Source organism: Garra rufa, chromosome 23 (assembly GCF_049309525.1).
Source record: "Garra rufa chromosome 23, GarRuf1.0, whole genome shotgun sequence".
NCBI lineage: Eukaryota > Metazoa > Chordata > Actinopteri > Cypriniformes > Cyprinidae > Garra > Garra rufa.
In genome coordinates this window covers 15,534,507-15,553,685 of record NC_133383.1, presented here as the reverse complement: position 1 = coordinate 15,553,685, position 19,179 = coordinate 15,534,507, and the positions used below count along the sequence as shown (strand labels likewise).

The 19,179-nt window shown below is 34.5% G+C and overlaps 1 protein-coding gene across 1 annotated transcript; it reads left to right on the top strand.

The window, feature by feature from the left end:
- The first annotated feature begins 2,958 nt into the window (after window positions 1-2,958).
- On the top strand, window positions 2,959-18,268 carry wnt11 (wingless-type MMTV integration site family, member 11). Its single transcript, XM_073829691.1, has 6 exons — window positions 2,959-3,176; window positions 4,658-4,868; window positions 5,986-6,212; window positions 7,315-7,595; window positions 7,903-8,195; window positions 17,108-18,268. Exons 2-6 carry the CDS (start codon window positions 4,786-4,788, stop codon window positions 17,280-17,282), a joined length of 1,059 nt encoding a protein of 352 aa, XP_073685792.1. The 5' UTR covers window positions 2,959-3,176; window positions 4,658-4,785; the 3' UTR covers window positions 17,283-18,268.
- Window positions 18,269-19,179: the final 911 nt, after the last annotated feature.

Sequence of the window (19,179 nt, the reverse complement as noted above, 5' to 3'; positions counted from 1 at the left end):
TTGCTCTTCTGTTTCAAACTAATACTCGCACACCTACTTTTACACACTTAACCACAGAATCAGTGGAATTGCCTGCTTTATATAAAACAGTAGATACTGTTAACAGTGGAAAAAGTCTTAATGATTGTACTTTAATTGCGTCGTTATTTGAAAATTGGGTTGTGTGGTGTGTTTTACAGGGGAAACTTGTGTGAGTGTTGGGGAATTCACCGCAGGAGGCGTTTTTTGGACCAGAGAGCCGGGTTAATAAGAGAAGCATATGGTCAGAGAACATCTTGACTTTTATTTCACCATAGACACTATGAAAATGACAGTTACCTTAGATGGTTAAAATATTAACTTGGCCATTGTGTGTGGTGAGGTCTGTAATAAATGGACACACGTACCGGCCTATTTTTTATTCTAGAACAATATTTTCTCAACACATTTATATTTATTATTAGCAATCTGTAATGATAATGAATCCTTTAATGGACTCTTTTATACTTCTTGATGGACCAAAAACAACAAGGGAATTTAATAGCTCATTTTTATAAATTAGGAAATATCTTTGCTCAGATGTGGACTTCAATGGGCTACTGGGAGTATTTCTGGAGGTTAAATCATTCATTGTGTGAAATGTAGATGAACCTTTGTCATATAGTGGCATGCATCAGGACGTATTCATCACGTTGAAATCGTTATTAGCGTGCTTGGAAAATTGCCTTGTTTTTGGAGTGGCCAATATGGGCCGTGTACAGGACTGTAAATGCCATGAGTGTGGAAACTCTGGCTTGCGGCCGGATAGCCTACTTAATTTTATGGACCGTGCAAACTCTACAATTGCAATATTTCCAAGTTTGTAGCAAATTCTGTGATTTTATTTCCTGAAATTGATGCTCCGATTTCTCACTTATTTCACCGCTCATGGATTGCATTTTAAAATACTGCTTTTAAAACTATATCAGTAGTCGGTGGCATGAGTAGTTTATTAGAAAAGGAATTTAATGCTGTTATTTCAACAAATATCCACTCCAAAAATCACTACTGTACAAAATAATAGCGACAGGCTGGATTGTTTGAAATCATGCCCTTCTGACAAAAACTAGATTAGTGTTAATAAATCACTTTTGTCCTTTAGTTCACATCTTAAAAGGATGATATCATGTATTTATGAAATTGTAAATCATTTTAATAAAGCATAGTTACGAACAACTGTTTTTATTCTAACCTACTCTGAAGTTATTTATAGAAAGAATAAATCTAAATATACAGTCAAAACCAAAAATTATTCAGACACCAGATATAATTTGGGATATTTTTTACTAGTGGGTGCAGGACACTATAGTGCATTTATGTGAGTGAGGATAGCAAAATAAAGTAAACTGTGATGCATTTTACAGTGGGCTATTAGTAAAATTGATACAAATTTGGGAACAAAAATTATTCAGAAATGTTGTGTTTTTTCTTTAATTGCTAATTCGACCTTTTTACACCACAGACTGAACAAAATTAAGCATTGCTTGGTAATTGGTCAACAAAGTGTTGATAGTTGTGCAAATATTTTCATACTAACAGTTGTCTGGATTATTGGTTGATTGTAATCCATGACATACTTTTCGATAAAGTTATCTGACGTTATCTAAGATGAATTTGTTCTAACACAGTTTAACTTAAGTTCTTGTCAAATTTTATTACCATTTTCTAAACTATAGTGAATAAACTGTGATAATGTGGGAAATGTTGAAGGTTTCTGAAGACATTTTGGTTTGACTGTATACACTGCCATTCAAAAGTTTCTTATGCTCAAACAAGGTTGTGTTTATTTGATCAAAAATCCAGGAAAAAGCATTGTGAAATATTTTTTATGTGAATATATTTTAAAATGTAATTTATTCCTGTCATACAAAGCTGAATTTTCAGCATCATTACTCCAGTCTTACTCTTACGATCCCTCAGAAATCATTCTAATATGCTGATTTATTATCTGTTGTGCTGTTTAATATTTCAGGATTCTTCAATAAATAAAAGTTAAAAAGAACCATATTTATTTAAAATATAAATCTTTTGTAACAATATAAGCTACCATTTATAAGTTTGTGGTCAGTAAATTTGTATTCTTTCTTTTTTAAAAGAAATTAATACTTTTATTCACCAAGGATGCATTAAATTGATAAAAAGTAAAAGCAGAGATTTATATTTTGAATAAATGCTGTTCTTTTGAACTTTTTATTCATCAAAGAATCTTAAAAAAATAATTGCAGGTTCCAAAAAAAAAAAAAAATATTAAGCAGCACAACTGTTTCCAACGTTGATAATAAAAGTAATAAATCAGCATATTAGAAATGATTTCTTAAGGATCGTGTGACACTGAAGACTGGAGTAATGATGCTGAAAATTCAGATTTGATCACAGGGATAAATTATATTTTTAAATATATTAAAATAGAAAACCATTATTTTAAACTAATAATATTTCATAATTTTCTGTGTTTTTGACCAAGTAAATGCAGCCTTGATGAGCATAATAGACTTATTTACATTAAAAACATAAAAAATCTAACTGATCCCAAACTTTTTGAATCGCAGTGTAGCTATATATATAAAAAGCCTATATGTTGTGTTGGAATAAGTTGGAAACGGAAAGGAAACAACTGCCTACAATATCACATATTAAAAGTTGGTGTTAGCTTCACAAACTCATCGTTTACACACATAAGCTATTCATGAGGGACACAAACCGCACCTTTTTCGATGACTGACCTATAATGAAAATAGCCTCGAAAAAAACAACCGTTGAAATTCCGTGTCAAAAGTAGCGAGATGTCAGAGTGTCACAGATCATATTTTCAGCGTTTTCTTTGGCTTGGAAACCTTAACCACTTTGTTATGCTAATGGCCCCTGACATCAGCTCGAGATCAAAGTGGCGCTCGGGCTCATATAGTCTCGAGCTCCGTCTGCACCGTCAGTCCAGCAGATTCCAGCGCCCGAGCAGCACCTCACCGCACCGCACCGCTAAACCAACACACATCTCTTTATCGGTGGACTGTTGCATGATGCTTTCTCACTCGGACTTCACAAAAACGGATTAACTAACGTTTAAACCGTTGGCTAGAGAATTCTGACTGGATTTAAATTAAACTTTGGATTACTTTCCACAAGCGGCATTTTTTGGCGTCAGCCTCCGTTTGATAAAGGTGAGGATGAAAGTGCGTTCCCTAACGTTTCTTAACTCTGAACTTATTTACAAATATTTTTAGGAGCCAAATATCATCCCTGACGCAATTTAAACTAATAATCTGCAGTAGTGCCTAAATTATAGATCACCTTTACGAAAATTAACCATGGTTTTATTGCAGTAAAAGTGTAGCAATAATGGTTTATTGGCATATCGATTACCATTTGTATAACTATAGTTTACTGCAAATTATGTCGTTAAATTATGGTTGGTATAGCAAAACCATGTTTTTTTGTTTTATTTATAACAAACCCATGGTTCATTTTCGTAAGGGCACCTATCGAGTAAACTAATTACATTTTAAGTTTACCTCGTTTCCCCTCAAAGTGAAAAAACGAGATAAACGATTAAGTACAAACTTAGAGAAAGCAAGAGTGAAGCTGTTTTCTTGATTTTGTAAAGATGTACACAAAATAAGTCAAACAAATCGCAAATATCTTTAAAAAGTTCATATCATGAGATTTGTTTAATTACATAGGCTGTATATGAGCTCTCATTAAATATTAAAGTCCGTATAGCTGTCCGTGCGAATGGTATATATTATAGATAACACATAGGATATAAACTACACTACATATTTTACATTTATTTCTTTATATTTAGTATATACTGTGTTGAAACTGAAAATCAAACGTTTAATTGCTACCTTAAATTAGTTAGTAAAATCAATGTGGCCTCAGAGTTACTGCGCTTTGTGTTTTGTTATTGATAAAAGACCTAAAATAAATAAACTGTAATAGTAGAAATGATTACAGTTGAAATTATAGTAGTAATTTCCATAGCAGAAAACATTTTAAGCGTAATGAGTACTGGAAGTACTATAATTTTTCATACAATAGCTACGTTTGTAATTGTAATTGCACTTTTAATGTATAGTTTTCTGGGTGTAGGTCTATAGCCAGAAGGGAAAAGGAAGAAAAAAAAAAGCTCTGCAATCTGGACAATCACTGTCTGTATGTAAAAGCATCATGCCTGAGGCCAGACAGCCTGTCCGCTGGGAGCTAGTATCTGTTTATTGCCCTCCTATTCGAGCAGATGGAATAATTTGATTACATTTGATAAGATTCCAAAAACTGCCACACCTATATTGCGGAAATTTGCATGCGGAGTACTAAAAGCGCTGAAAAAGTTGAACATATTATTTAAAAAAAAATGTATGTTTAAGTAGCTTTTTTCAGTGTTTTCTTGTCACAAAAAACAAAATGCACATTTTGTTAAACTATATTAAATTCTCAACAATGAAGAAAAACACAATACATAATTAAAATACAAAATTACTATTTGGAGCAATAGTAAAATTCGTAAAGGCTTTTTTTTATATGTATAAAAAAAGGAAAATCTTCAAAGGATGTCTGGTGCACATTACATAGCAATCATCAGAGTATAACATGAACCTTCGTGATCTAATCGGAATCTGATTTCTTTAATTTTTCCAAGCAGGAGAGGGACGGAAATAAGGATTAAGTGCCATGGCTTTTGGCTTTTAATTATAAGCGTGTCAAGAAGCAGTGGGGTCAGCGAGCACCTGCATCAGTGTCTTCTGATTGAGCTGGATCTTATTGTACAGCATGAAGCGAACCTTCCCTTCACTCCCGCTCTGTCTCCTCACATTCCTGCTCCTGTCCCAGCAGTGCACAGGAATCAGATGGCTGTGAGTTGCTCTTTTTATTTTATATACATGAAAGTGTTTCAAATGCATTTGAGATGTTTTAACTAAGAAACTACTTTAGAAAAATCTCTTATCGGAATTCTATTAAATCAAAGGAAAATCCAGCAGAACACTAATTTCCTGCTAATGTTCTGCAGAATGTTTTGTATTCCCATAATTATGTTGTTGCATGATGACGGAGAAATTGGGTTGTGAAGAGGCCATTTTGCATGCACAAGATGCTGGTAGAGCTTTCCACAGTCTTGATATTGCATGGCAAGAAATGCAAAACAGATGCCGCCATAAACACCTGTGTTCCCTGGATAACAAAGACGGAGCGTGTGTGTGTGTGTGTGTGTGTGTGTGTGTGTGTGTGTGTGGAGGTTAAGACAGGGGTCTGTCAGTCACAGCATATCATGGAACATAAAGTGGCAGCCCCTAATCTGAAACAGGCAAAGGTAGAGCGGGCATTAGTTGGTTCTCACGAATGTGTGCGTTTAGTAAAAGAGAAGGAATAAAAAAAAGCATAGGTTTCACAACCAAGCCTTACTGAAATTAATACTGTTTATCTTTAAGGGAGTTTCAGAAAGATAATATCTCAGATTTGCATTTTCTACTATGACTTAAGCTTGCAAAAATTCTTCTGGCATTGTCTGACTGCAGCTTTACCATGGAACGCTCACTAAACTTAACAATAACCGAATCATCTTGCAGATAAACAACATTTTTTCCATTGGCAATTGCTTTTTGGTGCCTTTCTTGCTTCCAAGCGATGCAGAAATAATCTTCTTCCATTTTGGTCTAATCTTGATTGATTATCTCTGGGAATGGGTTGTTGTTTGCATGCCTTTGCGAGCGAGACACTGAACAATTTTAGCCCGCAGCCTAAATGCGTGCGAGGAGTTTCTCCTAATATTTTAGAGTTGGCCTTAACCGTATTTATTTGACTTTGTCTCATCCAGTCACTTTAAACTCAAGACTTGCCACAAATATTTTGGTCACTTTTCACACCACCAAACATTTGAATGTGTCTGTTGAACTTGTAATATGAAATCTGATTTAATATCTGCAACTCATAAGACATGGTTCACCGTTCAAACATATGCGTTTCCTCATCTAGGTCGCTATCGCAGACCACACAACACATCAACAAGACCCAGCACTGCAAGACGTTGCCAGGCCTCGTCTCCTCGCAGGCTCAGCTCTGTAGGAGTAACCTGGAACTCATGCAAACCATCATCCAAGCAGCACGGGAGGTTAAAAAGGTCTGCCAAAAGACCTTCGCAGACATGCGCTGGAACTGTTCCTCCATTGATGCTCAAAAATTCCTCCCGGACCTGGAACGAGGTGAGATACAGAGGAAAATCATGTCCAAGGAGGATTTATATCCAATTGAGGTCTATTTTGTGCGAAGCGTTTCTGAAATCTATCCACAGATGTTCTGTTTAGACACAGCAAGCTTGAAGGCAACCACACACCTCTCTTTATACCCAAGTGTGGTTTCCATTCAAAGCCTTAATAGGTCTGAGGAACCCATCTAACTGTTTAAGGAAAACTTTATGAGGGCAATGGCATAAGGTGATCTCTAAACACTCTCGCTCGGGGTAACGCAGACTATGCCAGTTAAATGCTGTAATTCGGTCTAAGTGCCTCACTGCATGATAAAAGAAATGCCCACCCGGAAACCTCCGACCCGTAGAATTCTTGCACGTCGCTCTTCTTTCTCATGCTCCGTTTGATGAGAGGCTTCACGGAGGAGCAGCGTTTACTGTGAGGACTAACAATAGCATCCATTCTACTCACTGAGAGAGATGCTATTGAGCGAGTTAGTCAGTAATGGACAGAGAATTGCCTTTTTTCTCGGTCGTTTAAAGCCTACAGTTTTACCCTGCAACCCTCCGACCCCTACAGCACAGATGTGATTTTCAGCTGTCAACCAATTAAAGAAATATGAAATCAGTTAAATACAATAGAGGGGATATTATGAGGTCATCTTGGTTTTTGCAGTGAATTAATGAGGCAGAATCACGTCTTGAATTTCAACTCGACGGTGACACTCTTTGACGGCTGGCTTAATTCGTCCTCCCTACTTTTTTATTACGAGTTTTAGCTTGATCCAACTAATCACGGTCAAACTAAATCTTGTTGAAGTTTTAGAAAACGGTTTGACGTCCGTCCTCGCAAAGCGTTTGCATTTGTCAGGAGTTAAAGCACTCCTGCCTCTCATAAGTGCACCGGCCTTTGATGTACCTTGTACGGGGTCAAGTTGAGCCTCTCCTGTTTCTACACCTATTATCTTGTCATGACATATGTGCACTGTGAGAACGGTTCCATAATCTCTGCCATTATCCTTTCATACAGGTTTCTCATGTTGCTTTGTTTTTTTGTAAAGTATATAGAATTCATGTTTATTTTGTAAATAAGCAACTCATTTCAATCTGTCTTTCAGGAACGAGGGAATCTGCATTCGTATACGCGCTCTCCGCAGCCGCTATAAGTCACACTATAGCACGGGCGTGCACCTCCGGAGACCTGAGGTTGTGCACATGTGGCCCGATTCCAGGTGAAATACCTGAGCCTGGATACAGGTGGGGCGGCTGTGCTGATAACCTGCATTACGGTCTCCTCATGGGCTCAAAGTTTTCTGATGCCCCCATGAAGATGAAAAAGAAGTCTGGCTCGAATGCCAACAAGCTGATGCATCTTCACAACAGCGAAGTGGGCAGACAGGTAAGTGGTGCCTTACCAAAACCATGTGGCTTCAATGATTCACTATAAAAGTCAAGTCACATGACTTAATCTGCCAGACAACTGGGCATGGAGTCTGATATGAATTACAAACCTGATTTAAACCACATGTAGAATTAAAATGGGTTATTGTGAGTCTGATTGGGTTTCAAAGTATTTTTTCTTTCTTTATTTGATACATTATATGTAATGAGCAAAAGCTGTCCAAATTCACTAATCATTCCCTGTCACAATGTCATTTTATTATTGGCTTCATCTGAATCCATCCCACTTTTTCCCCTCTACGCAGGCTTTGCGAGATGCTCTGGTTATGAAATGCAAATGCCATGGTGTTTCTGGTTCTTGCTCCATTCGGACCTGTTGGAGAGGCCTACAGGACCTGAAGGACATCGCCATAGACCTAAAGACCAAGTATCTGTCAGCCACTAAGGTGGTTCATCGGCCCATGGGCACACGCAAGCAACTCGTCCCAAAAGACATCGATATCCGGCCAGTCCGAGAGAATGAGCTGGTTTATCTGCAGAGTTCACCGGACTTTTGCATGAAGAATGACAAGTTGGGCTCCTTCGGTACTCAGGACAGGTGAGACTTAACAACAAATGACATACTTCATGTTTTGTTTTGTTTTTGCTAGCCCAGTTGAGTCAGCTTTTATGATGGCGAAATTAAAGTCATAATATTTTAAGAATAAAGACGTATTGTTTCAGGAATAGTGTCGAAATGTTTAGAGGATAAAGTTGAAATTACGAGAATAAAGTTAAAATGTTTCAAGAGTAGTGTCGAAATATTACGAGAATAAAGTTAAATGTTTCAAGAATAGTGTCAAAAAAAGTTTAGAGGATAAAGTCGAAATTTAAAAAAATAAAGTCGAAAGGTTTTGAGAATAAAGTTGAAATTACAAGAATTAAATCCTAGCAATTAAATTAATATATTTTGAGAGTATAGCCTGCGCATAAAAATTGCCTAGATTGGGAGCATCGTGAAAAGCTGCCAGGTCACTAGAATTCATTTAAATATATGTGGGATTATTAGCAGAAATCATACACGCAGGGACATTATGCTTGGAAATAATATTTCACGTCTTCGATTGCATTCATTAGGTCTATTTGTAGTGCGCCAGCCACCCAGTAATAGCAATAAGCTTTGTGCTTTTGGTGCTTTTAATATAAAACAAAATCTCAGCTTTCAAAATCTGTCAGTTTTATAGCAAAATACAAACAATGTGTCTTGCAATAATGTTTTTTTCCCCATTCTTTAATGTGGCGGAACAGAACGAGGTATTCATGTGAATCAGTCATCTTTTCGATTACAATGAGACATTCGTTTCATTAATTTATACTGTTTTCTTTGTGAAAATTCCACCACCTACTCCGCAAAAACATCTGTGGCGTCCAATCTTTCATTCCTCACATGTATTTAATTAAAAACAACAATAAAACGTTCTAAAGGTTGAAGTGGACGCCAACTCGTTAACATAAGTTATATTGTTGTCTTTTCTGTGGTATATAAGTGATTATTCACAAGCTGTTTTATTCACGGTATAATACAGTAAATGATTGGAAATAATATTTAACGTCTTCCATTCATTATTTGTAGCCACCCAAGTAATCACAATAATTTTGTGCTTTGTTGCTTTTATAATTTGTATTTCATATTTGAAAGCTGAGTTATATTAAATGTTTTTCCTCTTCATTTCAAGTTTATAGCACAATATAAACATGAAGGAACATCAGAAGGAATGAAAAAACAGTATAGCTTAATTTAATGAAACAAATGTCTTACTGTAATCAGAAAGATGACAGATTCACATGCCGATTAAACTGAGGCGAATACGACGATCTGTCAGCCCACATTAAAGAGCAGGAAAAAAACATTATTGTAACAGACATATTGTTTCTATTTCGCTATAAAACTGACAGATTTTGAAAGCTAAGACTTTGGAATAACTCGCCGTGCTCCTAATCCAGGCCACTTGCGTGAGCAATAGGCTAGAATATACTTTCAAAATATTATAACTTTAATCTTGTAATTGCTACAAAATAATTCTTATAATTTTGACTTTATTCTCAACATATTTTGACTATTCTCAAAACACTTAGACTTTTATTCTCTTAATTTTGATTTTATTCTTAAAACATTTAGACTTTATTATCCTTATTTTGACACTGTCAATATTTCGACTTTATTCTCGAAATTTCAATTTTATTATCAAAATATTTAGACGACTACTTCTTTCTCTCTCGGCTTACTCCCTTCTAATCATGGGTCGCCACAGCGGAGTGATCCGCACAGCCGATTTGGCACGTTTTTACGCCGGATGCCCTTCCTGACGCAACCCAGTCCTGAGAGTGCACTAACTAGTGCAACCCCAGTGCTGGGACACACCCACTCCAAAATATTTCGACTTAATTCTCGAAATATTATGACTTTAATCTTAGATTTTTTTATTTTATAACATGCCATTAAAACACTGTTGTAAGGTTTATAAATTCCCTAACAACATTTTCACATGCCTACATTTTTATTTCATTAAATAATTTTGTTTATTATTGTATATTCCATTCATGTCCAGTCATACCAATCATTTTTAGTAGGAGCCAACCAAGTATGTGTCGGTAGTAATCGATCTTAATTTGTAAACTTGTAAGCTGAAGGCCAGAAAAGTCAAATTTAACTTACTTTTTTAACTTTCTGATTTGTTGCTGATCAGAAAAGCAAACTATTCCACCTTTAAAAAAACAATTTTAACTTGCCAGGTCTCTAAACACGATTCTCATGTCATGAGATGTTTGTCTTGGGTTATTCATTGTCACTTCATAAGATGTCTCATCTTTTCCTTCTGTGGTGGCACTATTTTCTATCGAAAAGCCCTGATAAAGCTGGACTTTGTGCGTGTGTGTAAACGCGTGTCTCTGACATGTCCAAAGTGACTGTGTCCTCTTTACCATTATCACAGTCTGTCTGTGAGTAATGCTGCTATTCACAGAGCTAAGAGCTCTCGGCTGATAGCAGCTCTGCACACACAGATTAGCTCGACAATGTATTCTTCCTGCTTATTTCCTATTGCTTTATCAGTGGACACACAGGTGTAGATTTAGGTAAGAATGGAATAACCTCAGCTTCCTCGCTTTTGTTATGTTTGCACTTAAACATGCTCCGTGTCGCTTTTTTTTGGCTAAGCTTTGTGGAGCTATTGGCTCACATGACATGAATTTTCAGCAATCTGCAGTCCTAACTACAGCTCAAAATGGTGGAAGCAACAAAAGACGGTTGATACTTCACAACGTATTTGAATGTGGCTCATCCAGTCAAATTTTTGAGTCGGTACTATAACTTTCAAAATTCTTAAACTCAGTATTAAAGGTCAGTGCGCTGATAACCTATAGACATGCTATATGTCAGGTGCACTCAACACACAGTATGCATCTTCAGCCGTCGTGCTGATAAGAGTACTCACACGTGCTCTCTGTTCATATATTTAGTGCTTGGCACTTGGTCACAAGACACTGGTGTGTTTTGTAATCAATAGAGAACGTCAGCAGGGAACTGTGTGTGTCGCACATGTTGCTTCTTCCATGGTGGTCTATGGTATGTTGGGGGTTCAGCACCTCTGTTTATCCCATAATTCCATACCTGTCTCTAAAATATGTGACTACAACACCTGTTGTCCTTAGATATACATTGTGTTGGAAAGTCAGTTATTATAATTTTATCTTAAAAACAAAGCCGAATCTCATGAACCCTGTGAAGAAGTCCAGGTCATGTTTTACCCTAAAAGCAGTAGTAGAAAGAATGAACATTTTTGCATTGTATTTCATAACAATTAAGCACACTTCCCCTTGGGGAAAAAGCCCCTTCTTATTGCTGTAATGCCAAAAAATCATTATTCATACAATATTTAAACTCTTTAAACCATACAAATTATGACAATGTGATTTTTTTTTAAATAAAAAAAAATATATTATTTTGCTTTATTTTACAAATGTACAACCAGTCAAAATGTTTTGAACAGTACGGTTTTTCATGTTTTTTAAATCACTTCTGCTCACCAATCCTGTATTTATTTGATCCAAAATACAGCAAAATATTGTGAACTATTTTACTATTTAAAATAACTGCTTTCTATTTGAATATATTTTAATATGCAATTTATTCCTGTGGTCAAACCTAAATTTTCAGCATCATTACTCCAGTCTTCAGTGTCACATGATCCTTCAGAAATCATTCTAATATGATGATTTGATGTTCAAGGATGATGATTATTATTATTATTATAAACATTTAAACAACAGTTGAGTACATTTTTTCAGGATTCTTTGATGAATAGAAAGATCCAAAGATCAGCATTTAAAAAGCTTTTGACAAAAAACATTCAAAAGAGTCAGTATAATTTTTATTTAGATTTTTTTTTTGAGAGGAAAGAAATGATTGAAATTAATACTTTGATTTAGCGAGGATGCTTTAAATTGATCAAAAGTGATGATCAAGACATTTATAATGTTACAAAACATTTCTATTTCAGATAAATGCTTTCCTTTTAAACTATCTAGTCATCAAAGAAACCTGAAAAAATTCTACTCAGCTGTTTTCAACATAATAACAATAATTGTTATTTTGAGTAGCAAATCAGAACATTAAAATGATTTCTGAAGGCTCTTGTGACTGGAGTAATGATGCTAAAAATTCAGCTTTAAAATCACAGGAATAATTCAACTTTAAAATATATTCAATAAGAAAGCAGTTATTTTAAATAGTCAAATTATTTCAAAATGTTAGTTTTTGCTGTACTTTGAATCAAATAAATGCAGGCTTGGTGAGCAGAAAGGCTTCTTTAAAAACATGAAAAATCTTACTGTTCAAAAACTTATGACTGGTAGTGTATATTTTATGAAAAATATTTAAAAAAACAGAAAATATATTTCCACATAATGTGAAATAATAAAAAAGGTCTTTTATTACCAAAATACCTGTGCTTTGTCGCATTAAAAACATTGTTTTATTTGCACATCCTACGTTTTTGGAATGTTTCTATAATGATGATTTTGGAATGTTTAATTTTTATTAAAATAAATTATTCTATTGATAATTAAGCACATTAAGAAAATTAGAACCACATTTTTATCATTAAATATTATTATTTAAATAATATATATTTTTGTTTTTCTTTTTTATTTGATGTTGTGGTGAAACATGACCTGGGCTTTTTTTTCCTTCATGAGATTCACCCACAAAGTCAGGAAGCTGCTATCACTGCACATCCTCTCTTTGTGATTTGAAGGTTCTTAAGATAATGAGCCGTAAGTGTTACCCTAACTAGACATGCAGAGATGGCTTCTCTAATCTGATTTGGCGATGAGAGATGTGGAGAGACCAAATGACAAGCTTAGAGCAGCCCTGAACGTATCTCATCTGTCCCATCTGAACTTACATTGCTCTCCGTGTTCTTCATGCTGCTTTGTGGGCCGCAAGACTGCCATTAATGAAATTGGCGCATTAGAAGTTCAGACAGAACAACATCCCAGAGGCTCAGAGATGATCGGTATCACTAAAGAAACAAGAAACAATCTGAGTGAGTGAGAGCTGTTTAAAAGATGTTTGAAAATGTGTTTTCACTTTGAGGTAAAATTTATAAAGTTCTGCTCACAGCTGTTAAATTGCTAAACTGATGGTAAAACCAGATCACTTTAGAGACGTTAGGAGTTTGGAAGCAGAATGCACTAAATTTAGACTTCTTGTTTAATTATTTTTAAAGGTCTCTTCATGAATTATATACTGTATGACTCATTGGTGCAGGTCAGCAGAAAATATGCTACTCATTGAGTCCTAAAGCATATTTACCTGGAAGAGACTTTTGCTTTAGTTTTAAATAACAGCATTCTCCTCGTGGTAGCCGTCCCCTCTTGTCTGTCTCTCAGCACCCTGAGCATTAACACCACACAATTATAAAACAATGCACTTACGCGGAGAGGGCTACACACAGGCCGACCCCTAGTGTACAGCGTGTGATTTATGACTGGGCTGTTCATTGCTCAAGATGCCTCAGGCTTCAGTGCATGAGGGCGTCTGCAGGATCCACTTAAATGCAAGAGAAAATGTTCCCTGGGTACGAATCAACTGGCTCTTAAAACGGGCTATAAGAAGGTTTAGTGCTGTTGGTTTAATATGTGGTTGAGCTAAATGTTTACCTTGGTTTGAAAAGACGCTTGTGTTTAGTAATTGCTCTCATGGTCACGGAGAAATGTTTGGTCATCTATTTGTGTCAATGTATTTTTAAAATCATGTTCATGAAGTTCCATGTACAAAACAGCTTGGATTAGGTTTGAGTTAGTTTAACTTATTAGTTTATTATTCAGTACATTTATGAATTTAAGTACGTAAATACATTTTTTCCCATTCAATATTGAAAAACATTGATAGGCTATTTTTTAACATTCAAAAAAATAGTTTAATAATTTTAAAATTAAAAAATGATACATATAGAAAAGGTTTCTTCAAGTATGTTGATACAAATTGATCATTCCCTCAATATGAAAAAGTGTTAAATTTAAAAATGATACCTCCAGAGATTTTTCTATGAAAAATATAATTCCCTCAGTATTGAAAAGTGGGTAACACTTTACACTATGGTGTCATTTGCTAACAATGTATTAACTTTACCAAGCAATGAACAATAGATTTTTACAGTATTTATATCTTTGTTAACATTAGTTTATAAAAAAAACAGTTGTCCATCGTTAGTTTAATTCACAGTATATTAGCTAATGTTAACAAACACAACTTAATGATTAAATATATATTTTATAAAAACTATAATAAAAATACTACTTTATAAAAGCATAAACTATAGAAAATATTTTCACTGCTTTTTCTATGAACAATATTCCTCAATATGAAATGCTAATAAAAAATAAGGTCCCACTTTACATTAGGTGGCATTAACTACTATGTACTTACATTTAAATTAATAATTTAGTACAATGTACTTGTGTACATATCTTTTTTAAAAAACCTATGTGTAATTACATCTGTAATTACCACTGTTGATCCATCCCTTACATAGGGCTGGGCGATTAATCGAAAAGTAATCGAAATCGACATTCAGAACCTATAATCGATCAAATTTTTCCAGGTCAATTATTTCAATTACTTTCCCTTTAAAAACATTACTGCGTGTGGAGTCAGGTGACCCCGCTCTGTTACGTTACGTTATTCCTCCGACATGTCGATGGAGAGCTTAAGCAGTATTTATACAGTAAAAAGTATTTACAGAATATACAAGAGTAATTTTATTTAGAAGAGATACTGCTTATTTTCTACTTTTAGTATTTATTATTATTTTATAAATAATTAATTTTGTTTCCAAAAGTGCAAGTTATTTATTTTCACTAATTTAAGAAAAATGTGACTTTTCGTTTTAAGCAATGTGTGCTTTAATTTCAGTTGTTCAACACTGATGTTCAATAAATAATCATAGATAGTAGATAGTGTGTGTGCACCCTTCATTCAAAAATCTCTCACTTGTAATATGTGAGCATATTTACTGTACAAAACTTGTCAGTGAACTATGAGGGCAAAAAAAATAAATATTATTTAAATAATTAAATATAATTTTATTAATGAATAAAATAATCGTTCATTAATTGTAATGGGGTTAAACTGTTCAATTAATCGAGATTTTGATTTTAGGCCAAATCGCCCAGCGCTACCCTTACACCCTAACCCACCCTTACACCTACCCATACCAACAAACCTGTCCCTAACCTTACCTATATCCCACCTTAATAGAAGCAAAAGTGTTTTGCAATGCAATATGACCACATTAAGTACATTTTACTTATTTTTTGATGTAAGTACATAATAGGTAAGGCCACCTAATATAAAGTGTAACCAAAAATAATAATGTTAAACAACTTTTGATTTTAATAATGCATTAATGTTGAAATTAATATTAACCAAGATTATTACATGCTGTAGATGTATTGCTCATTGTTAGTTCATGTTATTAATGTGGTTAACTAATTAACCTTATTGTGAAGTGTTTCTGAAAAGTGTTGATATAAAATAATATCTAATTACTTAAAATGGACTTAAGTTTTTATAAAAATTATCAAATATTATCAAAAATATAACAAATACTGTTTTATAAAATAGAAAATATTTTAAAAGATTTTTCGATAAAAAATATTCCTCAATAATATGAAATGCCGATAAAAAATAATGTTAAACACAACTTTTAATTTTAATAATGCATTAGTTAATGTTGAAATTAATATTAACCAAGATTATTAAATGCTGTAGACGTACTGTTCATTCTTTCTTCATGTTAACCAAAGTAATTAACTAATGTTAACTAATAAAACCTTATTGTAAAGTGTTACTTAAAAGAGTTTATATAAAATAATGTAAAATGACTTAAATATATATTTTATAAAAGCTATAATAAAATACTATTTTATAACATAAATATTTTCACAGATTTTTCTATGAAAACATTCCTCTATATGAAATGCTGATAAAAAATAACTAATGTTAGCTGATGAAACCTTATTGTAAAGTGTTACCAAAATTGTTAATATAAAAAATATTGTTAAATAACTTAATGTTTAGAAATGTATATTTTATAAAAATTAAAATATATATATTTTATCAAATCTAAAATCATAGAAAAATATTTTTCTATAAAAAATATTCCTCAATAATATGAAATGCTGATAAAAAGTTACCAAACACAAAGTGTTGATATAAAATGTCAAATAATTTTAAATAGACATTTTTTTTAAATATATATTTAAAAAAAACCTCATATAATAAATTCTTTTTATATATAAAATCATAGAAATCATAGAAAACCATAGAATAACCATACAATCCATACACTATGCTGATAAACAATCTCATATAATTAAAAATTTATTTTTATAAAAAATATAAAATAACAGAAAAGTAATATTTCTATAAAAATGTGTATTTTACCCAAATTTGTGTGCTTTGCCGCACTCAAAGCATTGTTTTTAACATGATCTATTAAAAATATATAAATATAAAAGTTCCCTAAGAACAGCATTCTTTATGACCAGTTAGTGTTGTGAACCCACTGACAGCAATAATTTTCTTTTTCTTTTTATCCATCGTTTTCTTCCCGTAAGAGTGGGAAATTCTGTATCATTTGTCAATTTTGTGGGTTTGGCTTCCAGTCTCACCTGCATCCAGCTATTTTTAGCTGTACAAAACAGCTTGTTTTGCTGCCTGATATTGCAAATTGGTGTGTCTTACCATATCATTTTAATGTAATAATCTTAATTATGAGCACACTGGTTTGTCGTGCAAATAGTTTTACTATTTACAGCACATTGTTATTCATCTCGTTATTTCCCTATAGTGTCTAATGAACGAAGTCTCACCCATAGGCTTACTTCCGCGTTGAAGAAAAAGGTGGATAATGTTTGTTGGTGGTACAGCATTACTATAAAGCTCTTTTTTTGTTTCTTCTGCAGGCAGTGCAATAAAACCTCCAGCGGAAGTGACAGCTGTGATCTGATGTGCTGCGGCAGAGGCTACAACCCGTACTCCGAGAGAGTGGTGGAGCGATGCCACTGCAAATACCACTGGTGCTGCTACGTCACGTGCAAGAAGTGCGAGAGGACTGTGGAGAAATACGTGTGCAAATGAGTCAGCTCCGCAGTTGTCCCGATCCCCATCACACGTACCTATTCTCAACTAAACTAATCTAAAGGAGATCTGGAATCACTGAACTGGACAGAACTGTCACTCGAATTCCCAGACTTTGGTCGAACGAGCTGAACATTTTCAAGACTTGCTTCTGTTCTAGATATATTCAGCCTGGGTGTGGAGCATAACCTTTGGCCACAAATAACCAAAGCATGTTACCAACTTTTGTCTTACGCTTTTCCAGCTTATATGCTTTTGAGAAGACAAACGGTTTATTTTTGGCTTTATGAACTTTTCTAAAGAACTCAGAAGCTGGACTTTATTTTTTTACTACACAAATGAGCTCACTGTCCTCAAGAGGATTTTTACTCCTCATGTTTGTTTTAAGCATAAAATCATATGCTCCTTTATCCAGATTTTAAAGTCTATTTTCTTACACAACACCTGAGTTTTTTTTTTTTTTTTTCTCAAAGGTACATTTTCCCTGTTTTTGAGTTTGAGCACTCTTCTTTGAGCAACCTTCGGAATCGCTCGACGTTCCACAGGATTCCACATTCCAAGTTCTAACGGAATCAGACCTCAAAACTCAGACGGTACTTTATTTTCACCAGTTAAGACTGTTTAGTAGACTGATGAGTGCAAAAGGGAACTTCAAATGTGGCTTTTGAATGAGGATTTTTTCAATGGCTTCCACCTGTTGGTTGGTTGGTTACGTCAACTCTAGAGGGAGAATACCTGTATTTATTCCACGTATATCAACAAGGACATTGGACTATATGTGTTGTGCCTTGTTATATTTTTACCCAACATAAAAAAAATGCTGACATTCAAATGCCAAACCTCTCTGAGCATGTGAACAGAATATGTGGGTCACCCATTACGGCCTTCTTGAACCACTTATCTGTGGATGTACATACTGTCATTTTTGTATGCTGAATTAAAAAAAGAAATATTTATGAGCTAATTAAAAATCTTTACCATTTAAACCTGCGCGACTCCCTTTTTTCCTTTAATTCAAGTGGATGTTGAGCAAGACTGATTGCAAAAACATAGTTGTCATTAATTTAAGTTCCTCGTCTTGAGCAAATAACAATTTAACACAATTACGCGTGACACTTCTATAAATCATCTCACACTTGTTATTGTTTCGATTAAAAGCACACAAGAAGTGGTCTCTCAAACTCAAAAACCCTGGGAAAGTGTTTGTTTGGACACCATAGCCTAATAAATAGCACCGTGCTAGCGCTAGCAAAACCTCGCGCTTGGCACAATGAGCTCAGCTCTTCACAAAGTTTAATTGTCCATTACTTCAAGTACGACTGTTGTTCTATTCAGGTTTTACAACAACAGAGAAGATGACGTAGCTGGACTGAAACGTTACAAACACTTATTACGTTCAAATTTCACCCGTAATTGCTTCTCATGGTACGACCAGAGCGGAAAGGGATTTTCAAGGGGTTAGCGTTAAGACGAGCCTCTTGGCTTTAGCTCTGTTTTAACACTCTGAGGTCATGAGCTCCACCAGGCGAGCACATGTTGACCGAGATTGCAAGTTCGGCCAGAAAAGCAGACAACGCAACACTAGCCAGGTTTTACAGCATTTGGTTTGTTTGCGGTAGTCTAGAAATCAGTGTGGGGGTGATTAGCACGTATTCTGAAAGGATTTTAATGATGAAAGTGTACAGTTCCGTATACAGAACAGTTTCGCCTTGTTAGCTAGCCAAGCTGTTGTCATGGACTCGCAAGGGTTTTTCATGCTGGGATGGCTTTTGGGCCAAGAACAACGCTGACGTTTTCATACATGCCGAGGAAAATCCTGTAACAGAAAATCATTTGTAAAGAGGGACCGCTGAGAAGGAAGCGACGTGCTCGTACATCACTTTTCAAGTCGATTATA

Bases quoted from the DNA above. Each gene is read 5' to 3' on its own strand.
- wnt11 (XM_073829691.1), top strand. From the start codon at position 4,786: ATGAAGCGAACCTTCCCTTCACTCCCGCTCTGTCTCCTCACATTCCTG. The intron at 4,869-5,985 runs GTGAGTTGCTCT...TTCCTCATCTAG, and splicing joins TGCACAGGAATCAGATGGCT to GTCGCTATCGCAGACCACAC. The intron at 8,196-17,107 runs GTGAGACTTAAC...TTTCTTCTGCAG, and splicing joins TCCTTCGGTACTCAGGACAG to GCAGTGCAATAAAACCTCCA.